The sequence below is a fragment of the Rattus norvegicus genome, chromosome 5, assembly GCF_021556685.1.
Source record: "Rattus norvegicus strain SHRSP/BbbUtx chromosome 5, alternate assembly SHRSP_T2T, whole genome shotgun sequence".
In the NCBI taxonomy this organism is placed as follows: domain Eukaryota; kingdom Metazoa; phylum Chordata; class Mammalia; order Rodentia; family Muridae; genus Rattus; species Rattus norvegicus.
The window spans coordinates 55,042,084-55,067,758 of NC_141538.1; the positions used below are offsets into that span (position 1 = coordinate 55,042,084).

Consider the following 25,675-nt stretch of genomic DNA (forward strand, 5'->3'; position numbering starts at 1 on the left):
GAATTTTAAAGGTATTTTATTCCAAATTCCCCATCTAGGAGAAAAGATGTATAACAGTGTTTACACATGCTTCAATAACTTATTCACTATACAACTTACATTCTCTAAAACAACAGAGTAAACCAGCAGAGACAACACTTAGCACTTAAATAAGATTCTACTGTGGGAAGCAATGGTGTGGCACACTAGAAGGAGGGATCTACCCATTTACCATGATGGAGTGACTTGGAGTTCATAAGCCATCATGGACAGTGTGCGTTGTTCTGATGTGTCATGTCAAAACCACTGTGACCTTTCAGAATAGAATGTTTTTTTCTGACTAAATCTGGTGGGTGAGGAAAGGGTTCCATTTTTATCCCTTTTGTAAAAAATAAATATAGTCTCCCTTTTTATGCTAAGTCCACAGTTTTAAATAAAACACTTACTTGTGTTTGTGTATACCCTACACTGCTGTAGCACGGAGCTTTACCAGTCAGTACTTCACAGCCAGCAAGGTACGAACGTTACAGGGACAGAGACGGACCGCTTGAGTTTGCCACAATAGCACCTAGAGAAATAGCACTGGGGTCAGAGTTCTCCTGCTGTCCTTAGGATGCAGGGAACGTGGAGAACACCAAAGTCCAGGCAGAAATGAAAGGAAAGAGGCAAGAAGCTTTCCTGCTCTGCAAAGAAGATTTTATCAGCGAATGTACTCTCTGGCATAGTTTACAAGAACTTCTAAGCCAGGCCCATGGCGGACTGTGCAAAGGGAAGTCAGACGAAAGTGACTGGGCCCTGAAATCTGACCTTCTGCCAAGAAATTATATTTTCCAAGATTGGGAAAGGCACAGGAGGTGCACATTTTAATTTGGCTCAAAAATAATGAAAATTAACCTTAAAACTTGGCAACAATTATAAAAACCAATGCCACTTTCTTTGACAGAAGTACAATAAACCAACAAAAAGCATACCACAGTTCACGATATTCAGTGCCCATGCATGATGGTTGGGCATGTCTATACAGACCACATCTAAAGGACTAAGTCTATAAAGGAAGATCCAACAACTGACTTCACCTAAAACTCCGCTTTCTCATGTCTTCTTTCAAAAACGAATCTGCAGACAGACTAAGTTGCTTTCTGTAGAACTGCAAACAAAGTGCTTTAGTTTTTAGTTGTTGCAAAAGTGATCCTACACGCCACAGATCGTACAGGCCAGAGAACACAGGGACAGGCAGTCAACTCACAGCTTACCTGTAAAAAGCTAACTAGGGTTTCAGTGTGATGCATGTAAACCATGAATTATAAGTTTCAAAAAACAAAAACAACAAAACCAACCAGCAGTTGTGGTGAAGTTTACATCCCTTCATTCGTATCCTTACAAGACAGCACTAGTACTTAGGAGGGTTGTAAACATAAGTCCCTACGAGGGTACATCTAGTCTAGGAAAAGAGACATTCACTACAACGATGTACCTGACATCTGGTACAGACCTCTACTGACAAGTGTAGTGTAACGTGTCCTGCGGCAGGACCCTGGAGGAAGGATGTGTCCAAAGCGCTGAGACACTGTAACAGCAAGTGTGACTGTCATGAGACACACGGAGCAAACCACATGTTTAAAAAGTCATTAGAACATCACGTTCTTGGACACTAGTGTAGAAAGGTCTCCCGAAGATGAAAGAGTGTAGGCCTGGCTTAATTTTCTCAGCTAGAGCCATTATTATGTTAAGGTCGCCCTCTGCTGTTAAATCAAGATCTATCTTCAGGTTCCGAAGAGACTTAAAGGGCTTTTTCCCCTTCTGCCTACAAATAAAACAGAGCAGACAGAAAACCCAAACATTATAATGCGGACAATGCTCGGAGGGAACACACAGCAACTCCAATGCATACAGGCTCTCCTCCAGAGAGGCCGGACTCACGTGTCATCCTCTATGTACTTGATTAGTGTCAAGGCTTTTCTGTGAAGAATGAGGAGGAACTGTGCAAGGAAAGTACTCCTGAGAGACAGGCCAGGCTTCAAATGGAAGACCTGCAGGGACACAAGACAGTACAGTTTCCATGACGTTGACGGGATCTGACACACATCACCCATTGCAGCTAGGTCGCCTGGTTTCCAAAGGGCGGGGCCAAGGTAGTGGCAAATGTCTGGAAACCCTCCCAGTTTTTGAGATTCCCTATTTTAATGCACTTGAAATTTGTATTCTACATCAAAACATCTTATTTTATTATGAAAAATAACTAAGTGAATGACTTCAGGTGGTATGGAGGATGGGGCAATTTTGTTTCAGCTTCAGAAACATGGGATTACACAATTACGAACTATCACATCTCACGCAGACCCGGATCCACAAGTCCCAGTGAACTTGAGGCTCTTTTTCTCAAAGCTATGTCGGTGGCACAGGGTATTATGACAAAGCTCCGCTTACGTATAGAAAGAGTCTCATGCCATCCACCACCATCTCCAAATGTGTAGCTCATCAGATGTTTTAAAAACAGAGACAATAAAGGTGCTACAATTTAAGCAGAAGCAAGCTAAGTTTTTTTTTAAATTTTTTTTAAAATTTTTTATTTTATTGTATGAATACACTGTAGCTGCCTTCAGACACACCAGAAGAGGGCATCAGACCTCATTACAGATGGTTGTGAGCCACCATGTGGTTGCTGGGATTTGAACTCAGGACCTCAGGAAGAGCAGTCGGTGCTCTTAACCACTGAGCCATCTCTCCAGCCCAGCAAGCTAAGTTTTAAGAATATTTTCGGGCTGGAAAGATGGCTCAATGGTTAAGATCACTGACTGCTCTTCCAGAGGTCCTGAGTTCAATTCCCAGCAATCACATGGTGGCTCACAACCATCTGTAATGGGATCCGATGCCCTCTTCTGGTTTATCTGAAGACAGCTACAGTGTACTTATATATAATAAATGAATAAATCTTTAAAAAAAAAAGAATATTTTCAATTCAAGTAACACAAATTAAAGCACACCCCTCTTCTTCATCCACAACAAAAGTCCTCAAGGGATAGGGCTGTACCTGAAACAACTACAAGGATGGAGAATGCTGTTTTTAACTGTTAAGATACAGGCCATTTCCCATTACTAGTTCAAAGAGAAATTCATTTACGGACTTTAGAAACACCTCTAGCACTTTAATTCTTTGGTGATTTGTATGTATTCTGTAGACACTGTGCGACATATTTTAAAAGAAAACATGCAGTGCTCTTTTGTCTATCAATAGGTGGTATCATATTTACCTGATCCAGAAAGGCTTTCACTAGAGTGTCTCTGTGTAAGACATCTTGGAAAATATTCCTAAGAAGAAAAAGGTTCAGATGTTAAATGGTTTTATAGAGTCAGTTTCCACAGTCTCTCATTCTAGACAAAAAGGTAAAGTTTTATACACAGATGTGTAAGACAGATGAGTGTATTTGGAAAGGATACTTAGTTTGCATGAGGCCCTGGGTTCAAAATTCAGTGCACTCAAATGCAAATACACACAAACACTCAATGCACACAAAATAAACACAAACACACACAGAGATCCATTTTAACTCAAGGGTAATTTATACATTTTTAGCGTTTTTTCCTAGCTAGTGTAAGTTGAGGCTGTCCAGGCAGGGCATGTGCCTATCTATCAATGCATTTTAGAACCGTCACCTTACAAATTAGGCTCAGGTCAAGAGACTCACCATCTGTAAGTATAAACCAGGTCATAAGCTATTCTACCTCAGCCATGGCTAGCATGTAAAGTCCAGGCAAAATGGCCAATCGAGGCGACCCATTTCAGCATGCAGGTCAGACCAGAAGCTAATGAACAAGACTTATTTTCTCACACCCCATTTCTTTCAGTGTTTTTCTTCTGTCTTCCCTAGGCTATCACATTCATGCCAGAGGGAAAATTTAACATTTATCACAATAAGATAAATGAAAAGAATCAGATTAGGTAGTGATCACAACACCACGGCCCAGGAACCATGGGACGACGGAAACGTATCTGGGGATTACTCCGTGGTAATAATAAATAATTGTTCAATGGTATAGCAATTGCCCAGTGTGTGTGAATCCCTAAATCTGAAACCTCAAACCTCACAGACTCAAAGGAGAATATTATTTAAAACACACTGATACTATCATAAGCCCACAATAATAGAAGATATAATCTTGTGGCTGAAAATATTTCTGACAATTTTATATTTAAAACATTTATTAGAACTGGAAATAAAATTCCAAAATTCATGACATGATTTTGTCATGCCAGAATAGCTGAAAAATTGCTTTTGTCAAATTGTCCAACCAAACATATTCAAAGCAAAGACACTAGCGTGGTGCAAATCCACTCAAGTCTCCTCTTTTCCTGAGAAGAGACTCAGTGAGGAAACCGCTATGTGTTCCAAGATGGCTAGTATGTGAACTAGTGACGTAAGAGTTCAATTTGACCATGTCTTTTTCTGAAGCAACTCCCCTCAACCTTTCTAAGCAAAGGAGAGCTGTGTAAAATGGGTTCTTTTAATTCTGCAGCGACACACTGGGACCTCTGGGCATTGTGTTCCTACTTGGGCGTCTGTCAGCAGTTTACTATGGCTCCTGGTGTGCCGTGTGCCTCTTATCTCAGCTCTGCTTTCTTCTTCAGACACACGGGTCACACCCATTTGTCCGGGCTCACTGCTGCCTAACGCGCTTGAACCGGATGATCACACTTAACATATTTTCAGTGTATACAAAGGACTAGCACCATTTCAAGTTCTGACTGAAATGAGAGAACAGTGGCACTGTCTCACTATGTTTTTCAGACTTCAGAACACCATTAAATGCTTTCTTGAAGTTTTATAATTAAAAACCATAATTTCCCCCTAATCAATCAACAACTATTGACTTTTACTTTGCTGATCAGTGAGATTTACTTTTACTATTTTCTGATAAGAAATACACAGCAAAATATAAAATGCAAAGAAAAAACTATTCTCTTTATAAATATCAACTATGTTTCTGTGTTTGATATTCACACCCAGGAATAAAGACTTAAGAGTTACTTTTGTTTAACATACGATGACCATTATACACTAAACTTCCGGCAGTAGGGGCTAACACTTTCAGACTGGTAACTATTAACCTGGCACTTCATTAAGTAACTAGGAGATCACTATATATTTGCTAAGTATTTATTTTAAGAGGCAATCTTAACCTATCTTACAGGAAACAGTATTTTAAGAAATGAAGACTTAGGCTAGGCATGGAGGTCCATGCCTTTAATCCTTGCGCTTAGGAGGCAGAGTTTGGGGCTCGCCTGATCTATATAATGAGTTCCAGGTCACCCAGGACTGCCCAGTGAGACTGCCTAAAAATAATAGTAATAAAAATTTAAAGTTAAAAAAATAAAGAAAAAAGTGCCTGAGTTTTGGCTTATCATATTTCATTTCTTTAAAATACTACTTGCATTGTTTTTACTCATAAATGACAAAAGTTTTATGTTGTTTAACAATGACACCTAAGGCCAAGTGTCACATACAAATCAGGAGTGAAGCTCTCATCTGTGTAGATGATGGTGTCCTGAGCCATGTCCTCTTCTGAAGTTGCCCTCCAGAAGGCTGTCAGCTCTGACCTCATGTATCTGCGTTGATTATAAATATGTTCATGACACGGTGGCATCTGCTTGACAGTGTTGACATCCACATCGATGTGTGTGGTGGGATAAGGGGCATACATAACTTGCCGGAAAGGTAGTACAAAACTGCCAGTCGCATCCTGTCAGAAGGAAGAGAAAACTTACTGGCCATATGACAAACGAGAGAAGCATTTTTAAAAGTATAATAATGGTAAGAGATGCATACTCCTGTGAACTGGTACAGAGTTTGTTCAGAGATAATATTCAAGCGGTTACTATATAAAAATCCAGCCACTACAGTTTGTGTTTCCAGTGAAAATATACATACAGTATGTCATTAAAAAAGTGGGTCAGAACATGCCATGTATAATCCAAATGAAGGGTGTGGGCACTGAAGGAAAAGAGTACAAGGACCTATGCCACGTATTAATGTGATTACTTGCTGGTCTATAAAACTATGATTGCCTTTCTTTCTTGATTGTTTTATCTCCTTTCTGTATCTGAATAGTATGTGTGTTAATAGGTAAATATTTAACTCCTCCTAGGTAGCTGGGCAGCCACTTACCCTGCAGCAAGCACCTGCTGTGTACGAGGTATTGTGCTGAGTGCAGAACACAGAGGCTGCGCAAACCTTTCATGCTTAAAGGCTAGGATAATTACCGTATATCAAGATATTTCTGGAAAGCTAGACAACTGTTGTCCTTGCTACTGCTGGTTCCTGTTGTGGTAGTTTATCAACTTGTGATAAACTTTGTGAGTAAAGAGATGAGAAGAAGTTGGAGATATCCTGACAAGGAAGATTGGACTTGCCTCAAGGACCCAACACCCGTGATCAGTAGGAAGGAGTCTAAGGAAGTGTGTGCGCCCTTCCACCTCTAACCTTCTTCTCCTACCAACTGTGGCGGGGTTGGAAGGGTTAGGGTGGAGTACAGACGGGAAGGGGCAGAGGTATAAGAGCCCAATCTAATGGCTACAGCAAATACACCAGCACGACTCCACTTTGTTTGGAGACTCACAAGTATTTCACTCACTCACAGTTTTGTGCCTCCCCTGTGTCTGGTGTACAGGGTGCTCTTTCAGAAATGCCATTATCTAACTGAACAAGGGCGTGCTAGGAAGTACTGTGTACTTCACTGTGATGCTAAGGACAATTGATAAGTGAAGATTTGTAAAATCAAAATTAGAAATGTGGTTTTATTTTAGTTCTGAGCTCACGGCAAGCGCATGATTTGAAACCCAAAAGTTTTCCTTTTGGGGGTGAAACTAGAGATTGAACTTAGGGCCTTTAACTTTCTAAGTTAACACCAACCATATTAATGAACTGTATCTCCAATCACCAAAAGCTAAATTTTATTGGCAAGAATTCAACTTTTTAAAACATGTTTTTAATTTGGTAAATGTCATTATAAAAAAATCTTGCAAATATATATAAATATCACACACCAAAATTAGCCAGACCCAAAGTCTATACAAATCCATGAATTTCTACAGTTAGAGTCGGCCTGTGGAACAGGTGCTGTGGGGCTCCACATTCAACTTTACCCTCTCAGTATCAGATGTATTTCATGCATTTACCCACCACCTACAACAAAACATTCACGACAGAATTAAAACCAGAAAAACTGTGTGTGTGTATATATTCATATATATACATATATATAAAATTTCTGTTTTCCATAACTTGTATCTATTATATGAATCTAGCCCTTTCTCATCCTTCTTTATATGTTATATTTAATTTTTAAATTAATATAATCTTAGCACTCAGAAAATTGAGGCAGGTGGATCGTTGTGAGTTTAAGGCTGTCTAGTTTTATTTCAACTTAACAAAAGCTAGAGTCATCAGAGAGGAGGCAGATTCAAAGAGAAAATGTCTCCAAAATGCCTGAGCTGTAGGAAAGCATGGGGCATCTTCTTAATCAGTGATTCCTGAGGGAGGGCCCACCCCATTGTGAGTGGGGCTCCCATGGGCTGGTGGTCCTGGATTCTTTAAGAAAGCAGGCTGAGCGAGCCATGTTTCCTCCATGGCCTCTGTCTGCATCAGCTGCCTCCAGGTCCCTGCCCTGCTAAGCTCCTGTCCTGACTTCCTTTGGTGATGAGCTGCGATGTGGAACATACACTGAAGAGACCCTCTCCTTCCCAACTTGCTTTGGTACTCATAATGGTCCCTCACAGCAATAGTAACCCTAACCAGGACAAAAGTTGGTACCAGGAAGGCACAGTTACAGTGCCAATTGAGTGGCAGCAGCATGGAGGGCTGCAGCAGGGTTCTCCAGAAGGCACGCTTTTAATCAGTGTCCAATATAAAAGACAGTTTCTTTGACACCAGGATCCACAGGTCCAGGAATCCAGGGGTAGAAAGGAGAATAATCCCACTCATTACCACCCTGTAGTGACCCATGGAAAATTTTTGATTCCTGTTCTTAAGACCTTAAAGTCTGCTGGCCTAGAACAACATTGTACAGAACTAGAGGCTCAGATTTTCCTTGGGCAACTCTGGACTTCTGATGCTCTTTAAGCCAACCAGCTAAGAAAGTAATAGGTGTTAAAAGGGGATTCAGACTACCAAGGGGAACTGGACTGCCTCTCCACAATGGAGGTAAGAAAGATTATGTTTAGGAGATCCTTTGGGGCATCTCTTGGTGCTGCCATGTTCTGTGATTAAAGTCAATAGGAAACACAACAACCCAATCCAGGCAGATGACAAAGAGCACAGACAGGTAAGGAACAAAGGTATGGGTCCCTCCTCCAGGAAGAGCCAAGACCTGCTGGGGTTCTTGCCAAGGGTGGAGAAAATACAAAATGGTTTAGCAAAGTAAGGCAGTTATAAATACTAGCTAAGGCCACCTGACTAGTTGTAGAAAAGAGGATTATAACTGACATGGGAGTTTTTGTCATATTTTCTTAAGAATGCATTTGTAGACATTTGTGTTTTCTTTCATCAATTTCTTTATCATATGCTGTAACATCAATTAAGAAATATCAATGGTTATCGTATTTAAGTTTCAGGTATTAAAAGAATAAGACATTGGCACCTATTGTAAATTTATAATGTTTGCTGATGTACAAGGAATAGTTATATCATGTTAGGCGTAATTATGACCTGGTTGAATATAGAATGCATTTCTTTTTTTTTTTTTTTCTTTTTTTTTTCGGAGCTGGGGACTGAACCCAGGGCCTTGTGCTTGCTAGGCAAGCGCTCTACCACTGAGCTAAATCCCCAACCCCTAGAATGCATTTCTGATTGTATGTGGGATAGTGATATTATGTTTAGATGTTGTTATGACCTGGTTATTGTTTTCACTTGGAAATTAATTATGACATAAGGAGATGTGATTGTGTGTCAAGCTGATATTGGGTGAATTTGTAATGATTATTTTTGGCTGTCAACTTGGCTACATCTGTAACCAAAATCCAAAAGTGTAGGGCACATCTGTGAGGGAGTTTGTTCAATCTGAAGTAGAAGATCCACTTCTATCCAGACCTTTGAGAGAGGAAGACACTCCTTTAGTCCAGATCATTCGAGCTGGGAAAAGACATGCCATTTAACACCATTTAAAATTACTTGTAATCCTGATCTAATCTGGGCCATTTGTTCTGCTAGAAATCTATATAAGGACTTGGAAAAAGGAAGCTTTTGGTTTCTGCCTGATTACCCTTGTCTTGCTAGCAAGACCATTCTTTCACTAGCATTGGAACCTATTTCTTTGGGATTCCACTGTATACAGAAGCCAGCTGAGACATCAGCCTTGCAGACTGAACAACCATTATATTCTTAGTCTTACTGTTCTTGGCCTGTAAGTCATTCATTCTAATAAATTCCTTCCGTGCATACATATATATACATATAGGTATGTATGTGTGTGTGTGTGTGTGTGTATATATATATATATATATATATATATATATATATATATATATGCTCCTTTATAAGTTTTGTTACACATGCATCTATCCAATCAACACAGAGCAATTGCTGTAATTGCAGGGTACAGTGTGACATTTTAGTACATGCACAAAAAGTATGATTCATTCAAGGTATCATACCAAACATCTCAGATAATTATCATTTTCTTCAGTTAGGAACATTCAAAATTCCAATTACTAGATTTTTAAAAAACAAAAACTAGAGCTGGGGCAATGGCTCAGTAGGCAAAGTACTAATTTCTGTGTAAACATCAGAACTCAACCTATGTTAGGATCCCCAGCACCCATGTATAAGTCAGCAGCAGCAGCATGTACCTATAACCCAGTGTTGGGGGATGGTATGGACAGGTAGATCCCAGGGCACCACTGCCCAGCCAGTCTAGTCAAAGGTTTAGAGAGAGATCTGACTGAATAAAAGCTGAGAAAGTAGACATTATTATCTTGTTTCTCATCTTGATGAAGAGATTTCAGTGGTTCTCTATTTGGTATAACGCTGGTTGTAGATCTGTCCAATGTAGACAGCTTTTGCACCACAGAAGTAGGGATGTTCCTTGAATACACAAATTTATTTACAGTTCCTACAACAACACGGCTTTTGTTTTGTTCCATTTTGCTTCCATCCTTAAGAACAAGTATGAGAGAGCCATGCAGTGGCCATGGAAAGCAAGTTTGCAATTTCCCTTGCCTGCTCTTCCATCTCACTCTCTTTGAAGCAGGGTCTCTCAATCAAACCCAGGGCTTGCCGGGAAAAAATAGTTTCCACTTAATTATTGGAAAAAATTGCTAATTTATATTTATCTAGTTTGCTTAAAAAACAAATATAAAAACTAAAAATATAAGCACTAGAAACAGACAATTTGTCTAAGTTTTAAGAGATGTTTTAATTTCTTAAACTGAGTCAGCATGGTACATTTTCATACCTACTCAGTAAGCAAAAGAAACATTACCGTTTCAGAGGCTCAGTCTGACTCAGGCACTGATTTAACAAGAAAACGCCAAGGCCAGACACACAGCTAGAGGGTGCTTCCCAGATGACACTAACTGTAGATCCCTAAGACATACACTTCATGCTCACAATGATGGAAGAAACCAGTCCCCAGACAATTCAAAATATGATCCATTAATGCTAACAGTATACTTTACAAAGATGCTCGTAATAATTTTAAAGTTCATTTTTACTTGTTGCTTCATATACGATAAATGAACGGCAAGTGTACCTTTAGCAAGCCTTGTACAAAGAGTCCAGATTCGTATTTAAAGGACGATTCGGCTTCACACAGCCTGGAGCACTTCCTCTCTGCTGGTGTCAGAAAAAGGCACAGTGTTCTTACTATCTAGAGAAGAAAAGGTTCAGCATTGACACGTGAGGTAAAAAGGCCACTGCTTGTTTATGAAATAAATTTCAATAGAAAGTTTTGTTGCCATCATTGAAACAGTTCCCAAGTAAGGAGCATCCTTTGACAGGGCATGGGTCAAAACACATCCTGCTTACAAAGGGATTTTGTGGCCAGTTAAGTTTAGGAGTAGGTGGTAAATCAACTGCTTGGTATCTCAGAACTTGCTACACTTGGATAACTATTGTTGTTCTCTAAGTGAATAATATTTGTTTTTTTTCCCAACTGTATTTGGCCATGAAACCTTCATCTGGAGAATAAACCATGTTTCACTGAGGGAACTATCGTCTGATGCAAAGTGACAACAGGGACTGCCCAAAATCTTCCACAGAAAAAACCCTGCTCAGTTTCATGGGGAACAAGTGAATGGTGGGTTTAGAAATTGCTCGCTGCCAGTAAGTTGGCCTAGAGCTGTACAGAGCAAAGTGAACAGCTGTGTGGCTGTGCTGGGACTCAGACCATAGCCAGAGGGAGCTGAAGACAGCAGTTCTCGACTCCAGTAGACACAACTTGTCTCTCAAAACTGAAATGATACAGGACAAGCTATTTAACCTAAAAGAAGATGAGAGATGAAAAAAAAAAAACCTTAATAAATGAGCCCAAACAATGGAGCCTTTCTCTTTTCATTAAGCCAACAAGGATGACCCACATGGAGCCCAAGACCTTCAGTGTCTCAGGTGGAAAGCTGCTGCCTTTGGGGGTCATGCATGACAGCTCTAAATACCCAGCTAAAATATAATGAGAGGTTTTCGTATACTTGGCAAATTAAAGTTCATGTAAGTACACAGGCTAGCTCTCAAAAAAAAAAAAAAGCCGAATAGCTTTGTAAAGCAAAGAGCCCCTCCCCCAACTTATTTCCATGTGAAACATTTAAAAAGAAATTAGGTTTGTTCCAGTTGATATGAATATGTGTCATGTGTCTATAAAGATGACAAAGATGGCCGCTGACTTTTGGCACGTGTCCTCTGGAAATGTTCGATCAGTGTTTTGGCTCCCTCATCCCATTATGTTCATGGTATAAACTCATAGATTTTGCTGAAATCATCTCCAGAAGCGGAATGATCTCGTTAGCTATTTTACACTCTCTGCTTTTGTGACTCTCAGATGTTTGTCTTACTAGAAAGCTGCATGTGGTCACTCTACACCTCATGGTAAGAGTCATCAGCACAGTTCCTATCCTGCACACAGCCAAAAACAAACTGTTCAGGAGGGAGAGTCATACAGGGATAAAAACCAACAACTGGAAAATAGGAGAAAAATACCTCATTTAAAGGCCAGGCCAGATGGCGTATACTTTTAATCTCTGTAGTTGAGCATAAGAGGCAAGTGGACTGTGGTGAGTTTGAGGCTAGCCTGATCTACATAAGGAGTTTCAGGCCAGTCCAGACTGTATATAGTGAGGCCCTGTCTCAAAAAAGAAAAATCTCATTTAAAAATTTTTCTCAAAACAATTTATGATTCAACTGGGAGTTATGGATTATGAAAATTAATGTGGTAATCAAATTGTTACTCATTGTATTAGTCAGTTCTGCTAGAGGAACTAGTTCTGTCAAAGGAATTTGGTAAAATTACGCTGCTTCCTTACACTATGAGGTTATTTCAATCGCAGCCTACTATTTACATGATAATCCATGATACGATGCTAGCGATGACGAAAATCAGAGGATAGCTGAGCTGTAGAAAGGATTACCTTATTTACTTTCTCTGCACTGCTGCCTACCACCACAGAACAGCCGCAGGTCTGCAGATGTGAGCTGATGGCACTGTAATGAAAACACCGGCACGGTCACGGCTTCACAACGACAAGAACCAGCTAGGTTTGATACCACACCAGAGCCTGATGAACATCAAAGTCACCCGCATGATGTCACCCGCATGATGTCACCCGCATGATGTCATCTTCTGTTGTGTAAAACCTTGCACTTTCTAGGGACCTTTCGTGGATGTCATCTTAACGACAACTCAGGGCTGGCGCGATGGCTCCCTGGTGGAGAGCACCTGCTGCTCTTGCAGAGAAGATCCAGAACCCACATGGTGACTCACAACCATCTAGTTCCAAGAACACCAAACCCCTCTTCTGCCTTCTGCAGGTACCAGGCACCGGTGTGGTGCACATACATATATGCAGATATTCAAACACATAAAATTAAATATATTTTTAAGGAAAAAGATACCGTGGTTAGTTAATAGATGCCATTATCTTATAGTAACTCCTTCAAAGAGAAAGGACACTGGAAACAATGCATGAATGGCTGGTCCCAGCATTCTGAAGTGCTTCTGATTCAAGCCATTCAGGCCTTGATATTAAGCATCTTCACCCAGTATTCACTGTGAGCTTAAAGAGAATGCAACAAAGAAGTAAACACTTGAACAAAATACTTGTTCACTTCTCACTGCTAGTGGCGGTCTGCCACTGTAAAGAAGACTACAACAGGAGACGAGGGATGCATGTGGACCACTCTATCCTGCAAAGGAACACACAGCTGCTTGGTGAGTACTGGCTATTCCACTTACTGTCTTTCTTAGAGCAAATATAACAGGACACATTGGCTACCGTCTCCTGGGTGAGTTCATGTTCCTGGCACTGTCCTAAGTGCTTTAGCTTATCCATATCACCTGGTGCCTACAAGGACCTGATAAACTAGCTGTTATCACTGTTCCCATTTCACAGGTAAGAAAATGAAGGTACTGCTTTGGGTACTTTCCCCAAGTTTTCCCAGTTGTAACCCAGATAGTCTGGTTTTAGAGCCCTTGTTCTTATATGTTAAAGAAAAATGTCAGTCTAAAATAGAAATAATTTCCATTTCTAGACCTAAAGAATTCACAGGAATTTACAACGCAATTCAACTTGATAGATTTCTAAGGGTTATATATAATGAGAATTGTAAGAAGAAACCAAACCCAAACACAGATCAGAACTCCTGTGGGTACTTTGGAAACTCAGCCTTTTCAGACTGTGGGAAGAGTAACGTCAGACCTGCCACTACTGAGGCATGTATACGCCTCACGTATACGCTTAACACGTATCAATACGCCTCACGTATATACTCAAATGTGCAATATGGTCCCTAATATTTGGAGGAAGTAGGTGTTCTACCATTTTTCCCCCTCTAAATCTTGTCATGGGTGAGCATTAAGATTTTGATCCGCTCTAATTAGCATTCAGAATAAGAAGTAAAATTCTTACTTGAGAAGAAAGCCTTCATGACAGCTGTCACCAATGTCATCATCATTGAGTACTGTATCAGCTATCTAAAAGGCACACATACAAAATTAGTCTGTTCAGTGTTGAGAGCACTCTTAGTAATAATATGCCTAGGTCTAGAGCCGATACAAGCCAGCCTCTCATGAGCATCGGGGCTACCTAGTGATGCTGCGTATGCACTTTTCAGAGTAGCAGAGGGAACTTGGCCAGGAAGCGTCAAAGACGCTTCTTTTAATTTCCTCTATCAGAATTAGGAGATCAAGATTAACGACAAGTCAGGATTAGGAACAGTGTCCAGAGATATTTACTCATGGAAAATGTGTGACTGAAATATCCTCAACAAATGATCAGAGAAACTGGTGGACGAGGAGCTGGAGAGATGGCTCAGTGCTTAAGAGTACTGGCTGCTGGTCCTGAGAACTGGGGTTCAATTCTTAGCATGCTCGCACCCTACCCCCCCGCCCACCACACATGCACGCACACACACTCATGCACTCGCTGAGGCACACTCTGCTCAAGGGGTAAAGGATGCGTGGACTCACATCGAGGTCTTCAGGAACACTGTGTGATCTCATAGACGCAAGCAGCTCCATCACAGGGATGACCTCCCCAGTAAGCATAGGGATGATACTCTGACCCTGGACCAAAGACAAGGAAGTGAATGCCAGGTAATGGGAAGAAGACAAAGGATATTACTGCAAATTTCAACATTCAAACAATCTGCCACAAATACACAGAAACGTCTGAATTTTAAAACTACGACATAAACCTTTTAAGAAAACTGTGCCTACAGCTGGCTCTGCACCCCTGAGCGATGCCTTGGGGGTGTGCTCCCTCCCTTCATACAGCAGCTCCTGTGAACACAGTTCGGAAGGAGTAACTTTTAAAAACTGCATAAGCACAAGGCTTGCACAGGCCTGATTCAGATGAGGGCTAACCCAGAAACTATCTCCATTTGGTATTGGCTCACAAATGAAAAGCTAATTGTTGCAGAAGTCTTCCAGGGTATACACACCGCTCTTTAAGGCCAGGCCTCAAGCCTAGCACAACGCAAGGTCAGTGGTGTTTCTGAAAGTGCTTTACTACCCTGTATCAGGGTCCCCCCGCCCCCATACATATTATGGTTTCTGGTTTTGTGTTTTTATACAATTTCTGTGTATGCAAATATTGTATCTGTCCCTACATGTGTTTCTTGAATTTTTTCTTTGGCTCTTTTCTACTTCTATTTATTTTGTCCTCTTCTGGTTTGTTTTTAACTTATTTTACATCATCATCATCATCATCACCACCACCACCACCACCACCACCACCATCATTATTTTAGATGCCTGATTATATCCTAATGAGAGAGAGAAAGAACAGGTATGGATCTGGGTAGGTGGAAGTTATGGGAGGAGTCAGGGGATGAGTCAATAAATTGTGGGGCTGGTGAGATTGCTAAGTGGTTAAGAGCACTGACTGCTCTTCCAGAGGTCCTGAGTTCAAATCCCAGCTACCACATGGTGGCTCACAACCATCTGTAATGAGATCTGATGCCCTCTTCTGGTGCGTCTGAAGAAAATGACCATATATTCATATAAATAAATAAATCTTTGAAAAAAATAAATTACATGTAGTATCTTAATTTTACAAGTAAATGACCTCAAACATATTTTGCCAAACTGAAAAGGATGGCCAAATATTAATCTGTAGATGTAATTAACTTTTTTTACTCTAGTCTTCAGATTTAGGCTGCAGAAATTTTTATTCAGTTCACTCTACACAGCTTAACAAGAGTTACTCATTTTCAGGCTCCTTCTGTCAAATGAATGTATCCTTACCAGAAGGACCCACCACTTTATACAGACATGAGCAGAGGGGAACTGTCACAGGCAGCAAGTGATAGACACTGTACCTGATCTTCCATCCTCTCGGTGCCTTCCAAGACAATTTTCTGGACATTTTCTTGTCTTTCCTAAGAAAAAGAAAATTTACTTCAACAAATCCATTTCGATGCTTGTTCATTTTTCAGTGTAGATATGTTCTATCATGTACAGTGCACAGGGAAGCACTTTCTATGCAGGTGGGGAGAAAGGATGGGGACAAGAGATTAGCTCAGCAAGTTCATGGTTTCACATAGAACTTAAATACAATCAAAGCATCCTTTATTCTGCAGTAAAGAGATAATTTAGTCAAAGACGGCCCACATAACACCTGCAGCTTCAAAAGAAAATAATTACACACTATTCAAATCAAACAAGATCGACTTGCATCTGAGGAACAGAGGGATGGTTGTTTTAGTTTGTTATTTATGGGACCGGAACTCACCAGGTAGAACAGGTTGGCACTGAACTCAAATCCTTTTGCCTCAGACTTGAGCAGGGATTACTTGCCTGTAATATCACCTGCAGCTACACTGTTTGGATCTAAATGATTTTTGTTAAGTTTGTCAGAAATAAGGAAGGAGTCTGCAAAAGGTATAATAGAGAAAAAGAAAATTATTCTTTTTAAAAGATGCTATTACCCTTTGTAGTAGGTTAGAGGCCTTATAAAATTAGTCATGTTTTAATGGGTTTCCAGGACAATATTAAACTAGAAAATAGGAAGGCGAATTATATGCTGAAAATGCACAGCAATGTATCAGGAGAAAACCGTATTTCCTTTAGCTAAATTTGTAAATTGAAAGGAGTAACTCCCTAGAATCCCTTTGGTCTATCCTCATTATAGAAAACTGGGAACATGGGAAAGCAGCTTAGTTACCAAGGGCTGCAAGGCTGACAGCTTATCAGCATCTTTGAACATTTATACTTTAAAACGGTTGTAAGGAAGAGACAAAGTCACTCAAGGAAAACAAGAAGGACTTAGAGCCAAAGCTTCCAGAACAAATTCCAACTGAATGTTTACTTTCTCTAAGCTATAATACCATTTCATCTTCCATTACGACTGTGAAGACCACAGTCATGTGAGCAGATTTTTCTGTGCCCAGGAGACACAACATAATAGCTGTCTGGTGTTGGCTGCATATAATTCCCAAAACTTAAGTGTAAAAGTACCAGAAGACACTTCACTGGCCAGGTTGCTCTGAATGAGATCAAGAGCTGCTTACCGGGGTTGGGGATCTAGCTCAGTGGTAGAGCACTTGCCTAGCAAGCACAAGGCCCTGGGTTCGGTCCCCAGCTCCGAAAAAAAAAAGAAAAAAAAAAAAAAAGAGCTGCTTACCTTGTGCATCCATATCCTTCCTTTTCGAATGATGTGCGTTAGCCTGTCAACACACACTCTGTGCAGTGGGAGGTAGAAACTCAGCTCCGTCTGCGGCAGTATAATTGATAGTCCGTAAGTGCTCCGATCTCCGTTCCAGTTCCCGTCGAAGATTAATGAAACAATAATGACGCCCTTTTCAGATAAGACAAAAAACTTTACATCTATTGCCCCACTCTCCGCATTCCGAAGAATTTCTCCATTCAGAGTGTGGTTGGCAAGAAAAGTGATTTCTCCATCACTGAGGAGTACTTGGTCTGTCTTTGGAGCCCAAATGTGCCTTACTCTAGGACCAAGAATATTATCCCAGTAAGCAAAGGTAGCCGCCAACAAGGGTGATTCACCACTTAAAGCAATCTCTGTCTTGGCAACAGCAGGAGATGGTGGGGGGCAGATAGTCGACATCCCTGCATCCCAGGTCTCACATTATCCAAATGCTTGCAATAGCTAAACAGAGACATACAAAAACAGCGGTTAGGTTCAGCCATTTAAAGATATCCAGCCACACCCCAACTGACTTAGAAAATGTCACATACCAACAGAAACAAAGAATGAGCCTTTACTACCTCCAAATGCATAGCCTGTGCACAATTGTAACGACTGGATGTTTGATATTTGGTCCCTAAACCATTTCAACTAAAGAACGAAACAGGAAGGGGAGGACCCGGTGTTTCAAATGGTACCCTAGTTAAAAGTAGGTAAAATTAGGTCCAATGGGCCATTGGAGGGAAGAATGGGTTCTAATCCAATGACTGCTGTGCTTAAGAGGAGTGGAAAGGAGACTGAGGAGGAGGCAGACTAAAGCAAAGCTAGCTAGCTGCCGGAAGACAACAGGCAGGAACCGGAACGCGGATCAATCTTGGACAGCACAGCGAGAGTACCATGGATTACTGCTCCCCACCAGAGGTGGTACTGAGACAAGGAAGGATCCCCAAGAAGCCTTCAGAGGACTATGTTCCTGATGATCACTTAACACTTGCATTAGGCTTGGCGTTTCTAGAACTGAGAGGGAACACACTGCTGCTCTTTTAAGTTTCCCAGTTTCTGTTTCCTAGGTGCTCCTAGAAAAGCAATTAAAAAAAAAAAACAAAAACAAAAACAAAAACAAAAAAAAGAAAACAAAAAAAAACAACAAAAAAAACCCAAAACAACCCTGAGAGCAGAAATACCATAAATCAGCTAAAAAGATGCAAGATCAAAAAAACAGCAACAGAGCAACAGCCCTGTCACGCTCAGTGAGCTCTGGCGACTGAGGTACCGAGGTCCAACACTAGTGCTTAAAAAGTCACTGAAACAGGAAGGGACAATAAGCAAAGGCGGTAGTGCAGAAGGCAGTACAGCAGTGTGAAGGGCGCATACTAAGTTGCTAAAATGAAAGTTTCAGTTACTCAGAGCAAAAAGACAGGCAGACAAGAGCAGAGGAGCTCAGAGCCAATCCAGCGCCAGGGTTACACATGTGGATCTTCACTCCAACACATCAAAGTCTACATACTGTATGTAGAAAATCACAAAGTTTCTAATTAAAAACATGCCATCAAAGATTTAAAGTGGAGAAAGTGACAGAATGGTAGGTTTTATGTAAGGCAACTACTGCAGGAAGCCTCCTCTCTGCCAGTGTGATTACTTTGGGAGTAGGAGTAAACATTAGATCAGTCACAAAGTGATGGCCATGTAAATACAAAAGTCTATTTACTGGGCTGGGCAGACCGTTGGACAGTGCAGCCTGCCATGGAGCTCATTCAATCCCTAAGATCCATATGGAGGAAGGGAGAAGGACATAACTAATTCCCACAAGTGGGCCTTGAACGGTCATAATCTCTGTCTCTCTTTTTCTCTATCTTATCAAGAGTTTAGAGTCTCATGCAAAGGAGTAACGCCTATATTTAGAACTGAGCAAGTCTTTCTATCATATTATGATTAGGCATACAGAACTTGGCAAGACACTCAACTCTAAGGAATAGGTTACCTAGAGTTTTTAAATGTGCATTTTGAGTTTTAGAAATTCACTTAGGCACTATTTACTTTTTAATACATGTCAATTGAATAGTCTGAGGAGACTCTAGATTATAAAGTTGTACAGCTTGTTTAAGATGTTGACTTTTGGACACAGTGGAGAGGTCAGCTTTCAATGAGAAGTAGAGAGTGTAATCTGAGTGGAAACTGTAATGGTGCCACTGTTGTCCTCGCCACCAGCAGCGAATTGCAGGACCACAAAATAAGTGAACTCAACACACAACCATTCACCTAGATTGCAAACATGTTTCTGTTACATTTTTGCTTTTCATTTGAAAAGCACTGAATAATTCTAAATACAATAGAACAAATATTCCATAAGTATACTGAAAAGAAAAGCACTTCTGGAACCAGTATTGAGTCCCAACGCATAATCTTAAAGACTTATGGGAAAACTTTTACCTGATTGTGAAATTTAAAGTATTATATGCCATTTACTTTATTTAGCCTCATTCCTAGTCTAATTATGAGGAAAAGGACTAAAGATCATGTTAGGTTGTTCAGTTTCAAATGCAACCTTTACCAAAATAGTCCTCTTACCCCTAGGCAATGAATGCAAAGACCCCACTGGACCTCTACATTGCAAAGAGTACCCATGTATATTATATTTATTGTAAGATGTAATTTACAAAATAGGAGCAAAGAGATTGATTAAAAAGTATAACCATTGACAACACACCAGAATGACAAAGAATTATAGGAACATGGTCTCTTTCTGAAATGTCGGTCTTTTTCTGAAATGTCGTATTCGATGGGACTCACTCTTTCCTGTGATTAACAGGTGATGACACACACTACAGGATAAGATTGACAAAGTGAGGTAGGTTCCTACTGAACTGACGTGTCAGAGTGATCACTGCGGTTTGGTCTTTTGCTATGCTAAATACTGGTTGCTCCCAGAGACCTCACCTAGACCCAGGTGACTACATGACCTTGCCCCCCAAGTAACCTTGATTGGTGAATAAGATGCCAACAGCCAATTGCTGGGCAGAAGAGACATAGGTGGGGTTAGGGTTCCCAAGTTTGGGGTTGGAGAACCATGAGGAGAGACAAAGGTAAAGCGAGAAGATACCATGTTGTAAAAATCTTAAAATAGGGGCTGGGGATTTAGCTCAGTGGTAGAGCGCTTACCTAGGAAGCGCAAGGCCCTGGGTTCGGTCCCCAGCTCCGAAAAAAAAGAACCAAAAAAAAATTTTTTTTAAAATAATGGCCATGTGGGCTGGCTAATTGGAGTTAAGAGCAGCCCAGATGAAGCATGGCAAACTATATAATGGGATTACTGGCTGGGAAATAGACATAACAGCATAGAGGATAGATACCTGCCCAACTCTTGTAAGGCTCATTGTAAATATAAAGGTTGTGTGTGTCTTTTATCTGGGAACTGAATGGTCAAAGGTTGGGTAGAAACCCTGGATTGGGACTAAAAATATCCAATAACAGATCATGTTTGGATGATCCTAGACCACTGAGCTAGGACAGCCCTGTTGGTTAGATGCCAGGAGGAGGAAATGGTTCAGAAGCTTCCACAGCTGAAAGATTTTTCTGCCCAATTCTTTTGAAAAACCAAAACAAAAAACCCAAAAACTCCACTATATTCAGAAGTTAGTGTCTCTTTTGAGCCCATCCTTCTGCTGCTGCAGCAAGTAAGATCTCTCGTTTGACTCTATGCTGAGCTCCACCTGAGTCTGTATTCCATAGCTTGGTCCTTTCATGCCTTTACAATGTCACTGCCACTGCATTTCTGGGTCCACGGTTGCAGGCTGCTACATTTTCTTCTTCCCCTTTTTTCTGTGGATTAGTAAAAAGGCTCTTCTAATTCCTCATTTGTGAAAACCTCCCAGTGGCCTTCAGCATTTCTGCACGTCAAGCATGCTAGCAAAGCCTTCAGCAATTTAACGTGGAACTTCTCTGTCAAGTTTAACCTTTCTCTAGCTCACATAGATCCCCGCATCAACGCAGCCATCTTGTGAAGGGCTCAGTGACCCTCACTGGAGAGAACTTTGCAATTTATCTATTGAGTTATGATGTGAACTTATTCTTATTTTACTCATATATTGTTAGCACTGTTATGCATATTTACTTAACTTTGTTTTGTCTGTATGTATCTCAGTCTGCCCCATGCTTGCCTGGAGCCCGTAGAGGTACCTGGGTCCTTTGCAACTCAAGCGCTCTTAACCACTGAGCTATCTTTCCAGCCCCTTCAGAACTTTGGCTGAAATCTATGAACAGGCCTAACACTTTCGGCACAGCGTGCTGGCATCCGCTGCTCAGAACGTGGTTTTCAGATTATGCCATCTACCTACAAATTCATTGTTTTAGGATTATTTATTGTGTACTGTGGTTATAACTTTGTAAAATTAATGCAACAGCAAGACCAGACCAGTGTAACTTTTTCCCTTCCATACGTTCACAGAAGATTTAGTTTTACCATAGATCTTAGTAGTACCCATATAGCCCCCCTCTAGATTATAATGAGAACTTTTACCTTTTTCATTTAAGAGTACTTCATGGCTTCTCTTAGGCAAATCCAAATTACCAGTATCATTACCCTCTTGCTCCGAGGCCATTATTAAATAAAAGAAGGAGTAAATATAAACGACCTTATAACTAGAACGTCTGAGTGACTGACTAGCAAGCAGGTGGTATATATCCAGTGTGAAGACAACAGACAGATGTTTGGACAAAGGAATCAACCATGTCCTCAGTAGGACACAGCAGAAAGTACAAGAAAGGAGCAGACTGTTCAGAATAGCATCTAGTTTAAAACTGAGATATTGTTTATTTCAGGAATATAATATTTTTGGACTGTAGCTGGATGTAAACTAAATCATGAAAAAGGGAAAATTCCTATGACCTAAAAAAAATAAAGTCTGATAGAGAAGTGTAATCAGGGAAGCTGTAGGTATGATATTTCTAACACCTGCAGTTAGCTTTGGTGAAAACCCATATTCAAATGTGGCCAAAACAATTCATTTCAAACTCACATATTTTTGTTTATGTTTTCTGGGCTTATCTCAGAAGGTTAACATTAGCCACAGAGTCTTCTGAGGGAAGCTGAATCCAGAGTGAGGCTAAGGTTCATCACTCTATCAACAGAGTTCAGGGGTCACAAGGGCTTAACTGATACTTCCACAACTAATAAAGTGTATTTGTATTAATAAGCATATTAACGCTGTTAGGAAACTGCCACATTTGAACACCCGCCACCCTTCTCCTTTAAACCTGTGTAAAATTAAAAAAAAATTGGCTACAACTTTCCAGGCTGCTTTGAGGAAGTCCATTTGCTTACTGCTACTGTGCTGAAGAATTATACCACCATAAGGCTTCCACTGCTTGTGGGAAGGTGGGGGGACAGCCATCAACCAGCCCTCTCGGCCAAACAGGAACTAATCAAGACCCCTGTAAAGACAGTGGACTTCTTGCCAGCCTGGCCTTTGTCACTCTTCACAAATGTTCAATTTCAGTCAAGACTCACACCCATATCCACGACACCAGGACTGTGTCTAACACTTGGTCAGTATTTAATCAACATGGGAGTGTAGGGCAGGCTCAAAAGATAGGAGTTTTAATTCATTCGGTCATGTTCTGAAAGCAAAGTCGGATGGCCAGCATAGCCAAAAAGACTGTTTTACCAACTTTTTACGTTATATTCACATTTATCTCCTGGAAATTTAAATGCTTGTTGAATGTCCAATCTGCAGTGCAGGCTGTAATATTCTCATTCATTCTCTCCCCCCCCTTCCCCACCCCCTGGTGTGCGTTCTGTAAAATAAGAGCACCAGCACCTCCAGGCAGTTTCCAACTGATTCAGAGCTTTCTCACAGTGCCAATGGTCACTGAAGTGCTAGTTAGCAGTGTCTCAAACAGAAAACCCCACTTCCTCCTGATCCACAGATAAACTCTCAGTCCCTGTAGCAAACATTCGTTCAAAAATAGTAAATGAAAAATTTCCAGAAAAATTATTTGCAGGTTTTTTGTTTGTTTGTTTTTTTGTTTTTTTTGTTTTTTTTTTTTTTTAATGTGACACGTGGTGCTGGGCAGGGTGAAGCAAGCACCTGCTTCCTTCTCCTGGGCTGTGATTCACCCTTTCAGTCTGGCATATTCGTGCTCTCCACACTGTCTGCCACTATTCCTCTGTCTTCTTGGTTATCAGATCTGGTGTCCAAGTACCAAGGAGCCTGCACTCAGGTCATCCTTGTTTTACTTAACAAGGGTGAAAAGGCTGTAGGCTACTTTTGAAACACAAAGCAATCACATTCACGCAGCTTTTATAGCCTGGCTGCAATGGCTCGACTTTATTATCAGTTATTTCTGATCTCTTATTGTGCCTAGTTTCTAAACTTTATCATCCGTGTATGAAATGTAATGAGGGGAAAGCACCTATATTCACATGATGTGTGTGTGTAGGCACTTGCCAAGATTTCAGGCTATACTGGGGGCCTCCTGGAACGTCCTCTTTAATTGAGGTGAAGACTAATATATTTCAAATACTCTGATTTCATATTATTTTTTGATTCCATATTATTATTAACATCCCCCCCCCCCGTGCTCTTTATTATAAGTTTTCCAAGTGGACTAATGATTCTATCTCAAAGTATTTTTCAGTCTTTTTTGGGTCCTTTATGTAAAGTAAAAGTACTACTGAGACAGTCTGTGTACCCGTTTTACACAACTGGTGACGCACCGGAACAGTGTGACTAGAAATTTATCCACCTGCCCGAACAAAATTCTACAAGCGCCTAACTGAACGCGCAATCCCTCTCAGGCCAACGCAAGATTTCCCTCCTTTTCGGAATATAAGACCTGGCCAGACAGACCCTGTGTGGGCAGACTTAATCAGTGCGCTTCTCTCTGCAACTGATTACCATCAGTCAAGTGATGCCCAAGTCACAATGGTCACTTCCTTTAGTAAGTCTGTGCAACCGCGGAACTGTGAGGCAACCAGGTCAAGTCCCACAGAACTGGGGAACACCCTGGTAAGAGCTGCAACCCTTGTAAGAAAGCATCCACACTCAGTGCAAACTTCTGCGAAATTCTGCCTGCGTGCTGTCTGTCCTTACTCCATCCCACCCTCGCTTTCTCCTCCCGGGCGGGGACCCTCGGTAGATCTGACTGGGTCGCAGGACCGCCAGCGCTCTGGTTGCCTCCGGTACAGACCCCTGGGGCCCAGGCTTCTGGTGCTGGAGGCCGCGCCCGCGGTAGCCCCCGGAGGGTTCCCTCAAAGGCCGGGGAGAAGCTTCGGGTCGGGGAGCACCGGCGGACAGCGTAGACGAGGCCCATCCTCATCCCCTCCGCACCGCCGCGGCCCCCGCAACTCCTGCGAGGCCAAGGGCTCTTTCGCTCGGGGAACAGGGGGGAGTTCACCCCGAAGAAGAAAAAACCCGCTGGTACCGGCCGGCAAGCAGACCGAGGCAGCAGCCCCGCTCCGCCCGCACGTCTCACTCACCCACTCGCCGCCGCTGCGCCTTCACCGCCGGCGCAGGGACCGCAACCGCAGCCGGCTCCGGGCCCCGCCCCGGCCCCGCCCCTCCCACGCCCCCGAGTCCGCCCCGTCGTAGCCCCGCCCCCACCCACGGCCGCTCCAGATTCTGCAGGGGTCTGTGTCCGGTTCTTTTTAATCTGGTTTCCTTCTTTTGTCTTTGGTCACCGTTATGGAGTCAAGTTGCGATCTGAGGCAACCAAAACGCACCTGTCTAGCATACCCTGCCTGGACTGTCTAGACACCACTCCCACAGAGAAGGAACAGGCAATTGGGATGGCTGACACTACAAACGCCATCTTTCACGTGGGCGGAACTTGTCTCTGCTTGACGCGCCGCTGTTTCCTCGTGGGACTCCGTAAGTTCCGGCGTCGCATTTTCAATGTGCTTTGCCAGCCTTGAGATGTCAGTGGCAGCTGGCGGGCGGAGGCTGTCTTGCGCTTTGTATCTTCCAACCGCTGCTCAGGAAATAACGTTGGCAGAGTTGAGCTCAACCTAGATAGATTAGTGCCATCTGCGTTAGGGAAACCTGCTGGACCCACGGAGCATAGTTACTGGTTGTAAGTAGGTTTTTTTTTTTTGGTCAGCAGGTAGTGGATGCTCAACTAATAGTTAATGAATGAGTGGATTTCTTTTTGTCCGTATGGCACAAGTAACTGCCGTTAAGTCGTGCACAGACTGTGCACGTTCACTCCACAACAAGCACAATTTGTTAATTCCTCCCTCTCTGTACGTCATCACCCCGGTTTTCTTCTAAACGTCATACAGTGCACTTTGTTTTTTAACTTTTGGGAAAATAACACCTTGACGTTTAATATGTTTAACTTCTTTTGGTTTGTAAC

General features: G+C 41.6%; 1 protein-coding gene across 5 annotated transcripts; it reads right to left on the bottom strand.

The window, feature by feature from the left end:
- C9orf72 (C9orf72, member of C9orf72-SMCR8 complex) lies at positions 1-25,152 on the bottom strand. Of its 5 annotated transcripts, none has more exons than XR_015619700.1 (11): positions 25,044-25,152; positions 17,303-17,788; positions 15,999-16,058; positions 14,647-14,742; positions 14,087-14,151; positions 12,590-12,662; positions 10,723-11,451; positions 5,483-5,718; positions 3,231-3,288; positions 1,900-2,009; positions 1-1,783 (listed from the first exon to the last, which is right to left on the bottom strand). XR_015619700.1 is itself a non-coding variant. In XM_087548868.1 (11 exons), the coding sequence occupies exons 2-11, from the start codon at positions 17,744-17,746 to the stop codon at positions 1,597-1,599; spliced, it is 1,446 nt and encodes a 481-aa protein (XP_087404994.1). In that variant the 5' UTR covers positions 17,747-17,788; positions 25,044-25,152; the 3' UTR covers positions 1-1,596.
- Positions 25,153-25,675: the final 523 nt, after the last annotated feature.

What these genes read in the sequence shown, in the direction of transcription:
- C9orf72 (XM_087548868.1), bottom strand. Translation starts at nt 17,746, where the DNA reads ATGTCGACTATCTGCCCCCCACCATCTCCTGCTGTTGCCAAGACAGAG. An exon ending in CCGAGAGGATGGAAGATCAG is followed by an intron (nt 14,743 to 15,998) that starts GTACAGTGTCTA and finishes TCTTTGGTCCAG; the next exon opens with GGTCAGAGTATCATCCCTAT. An exon ending in GTGTTCCTGAAGACCTCGAT is followed by an intron (nt 14,152 to 14,646) that starts GTGAGTCCACGC and finishes TGTGCCTTTTAG; the next exon opens with ATAGCTGATACAGTACTCAA.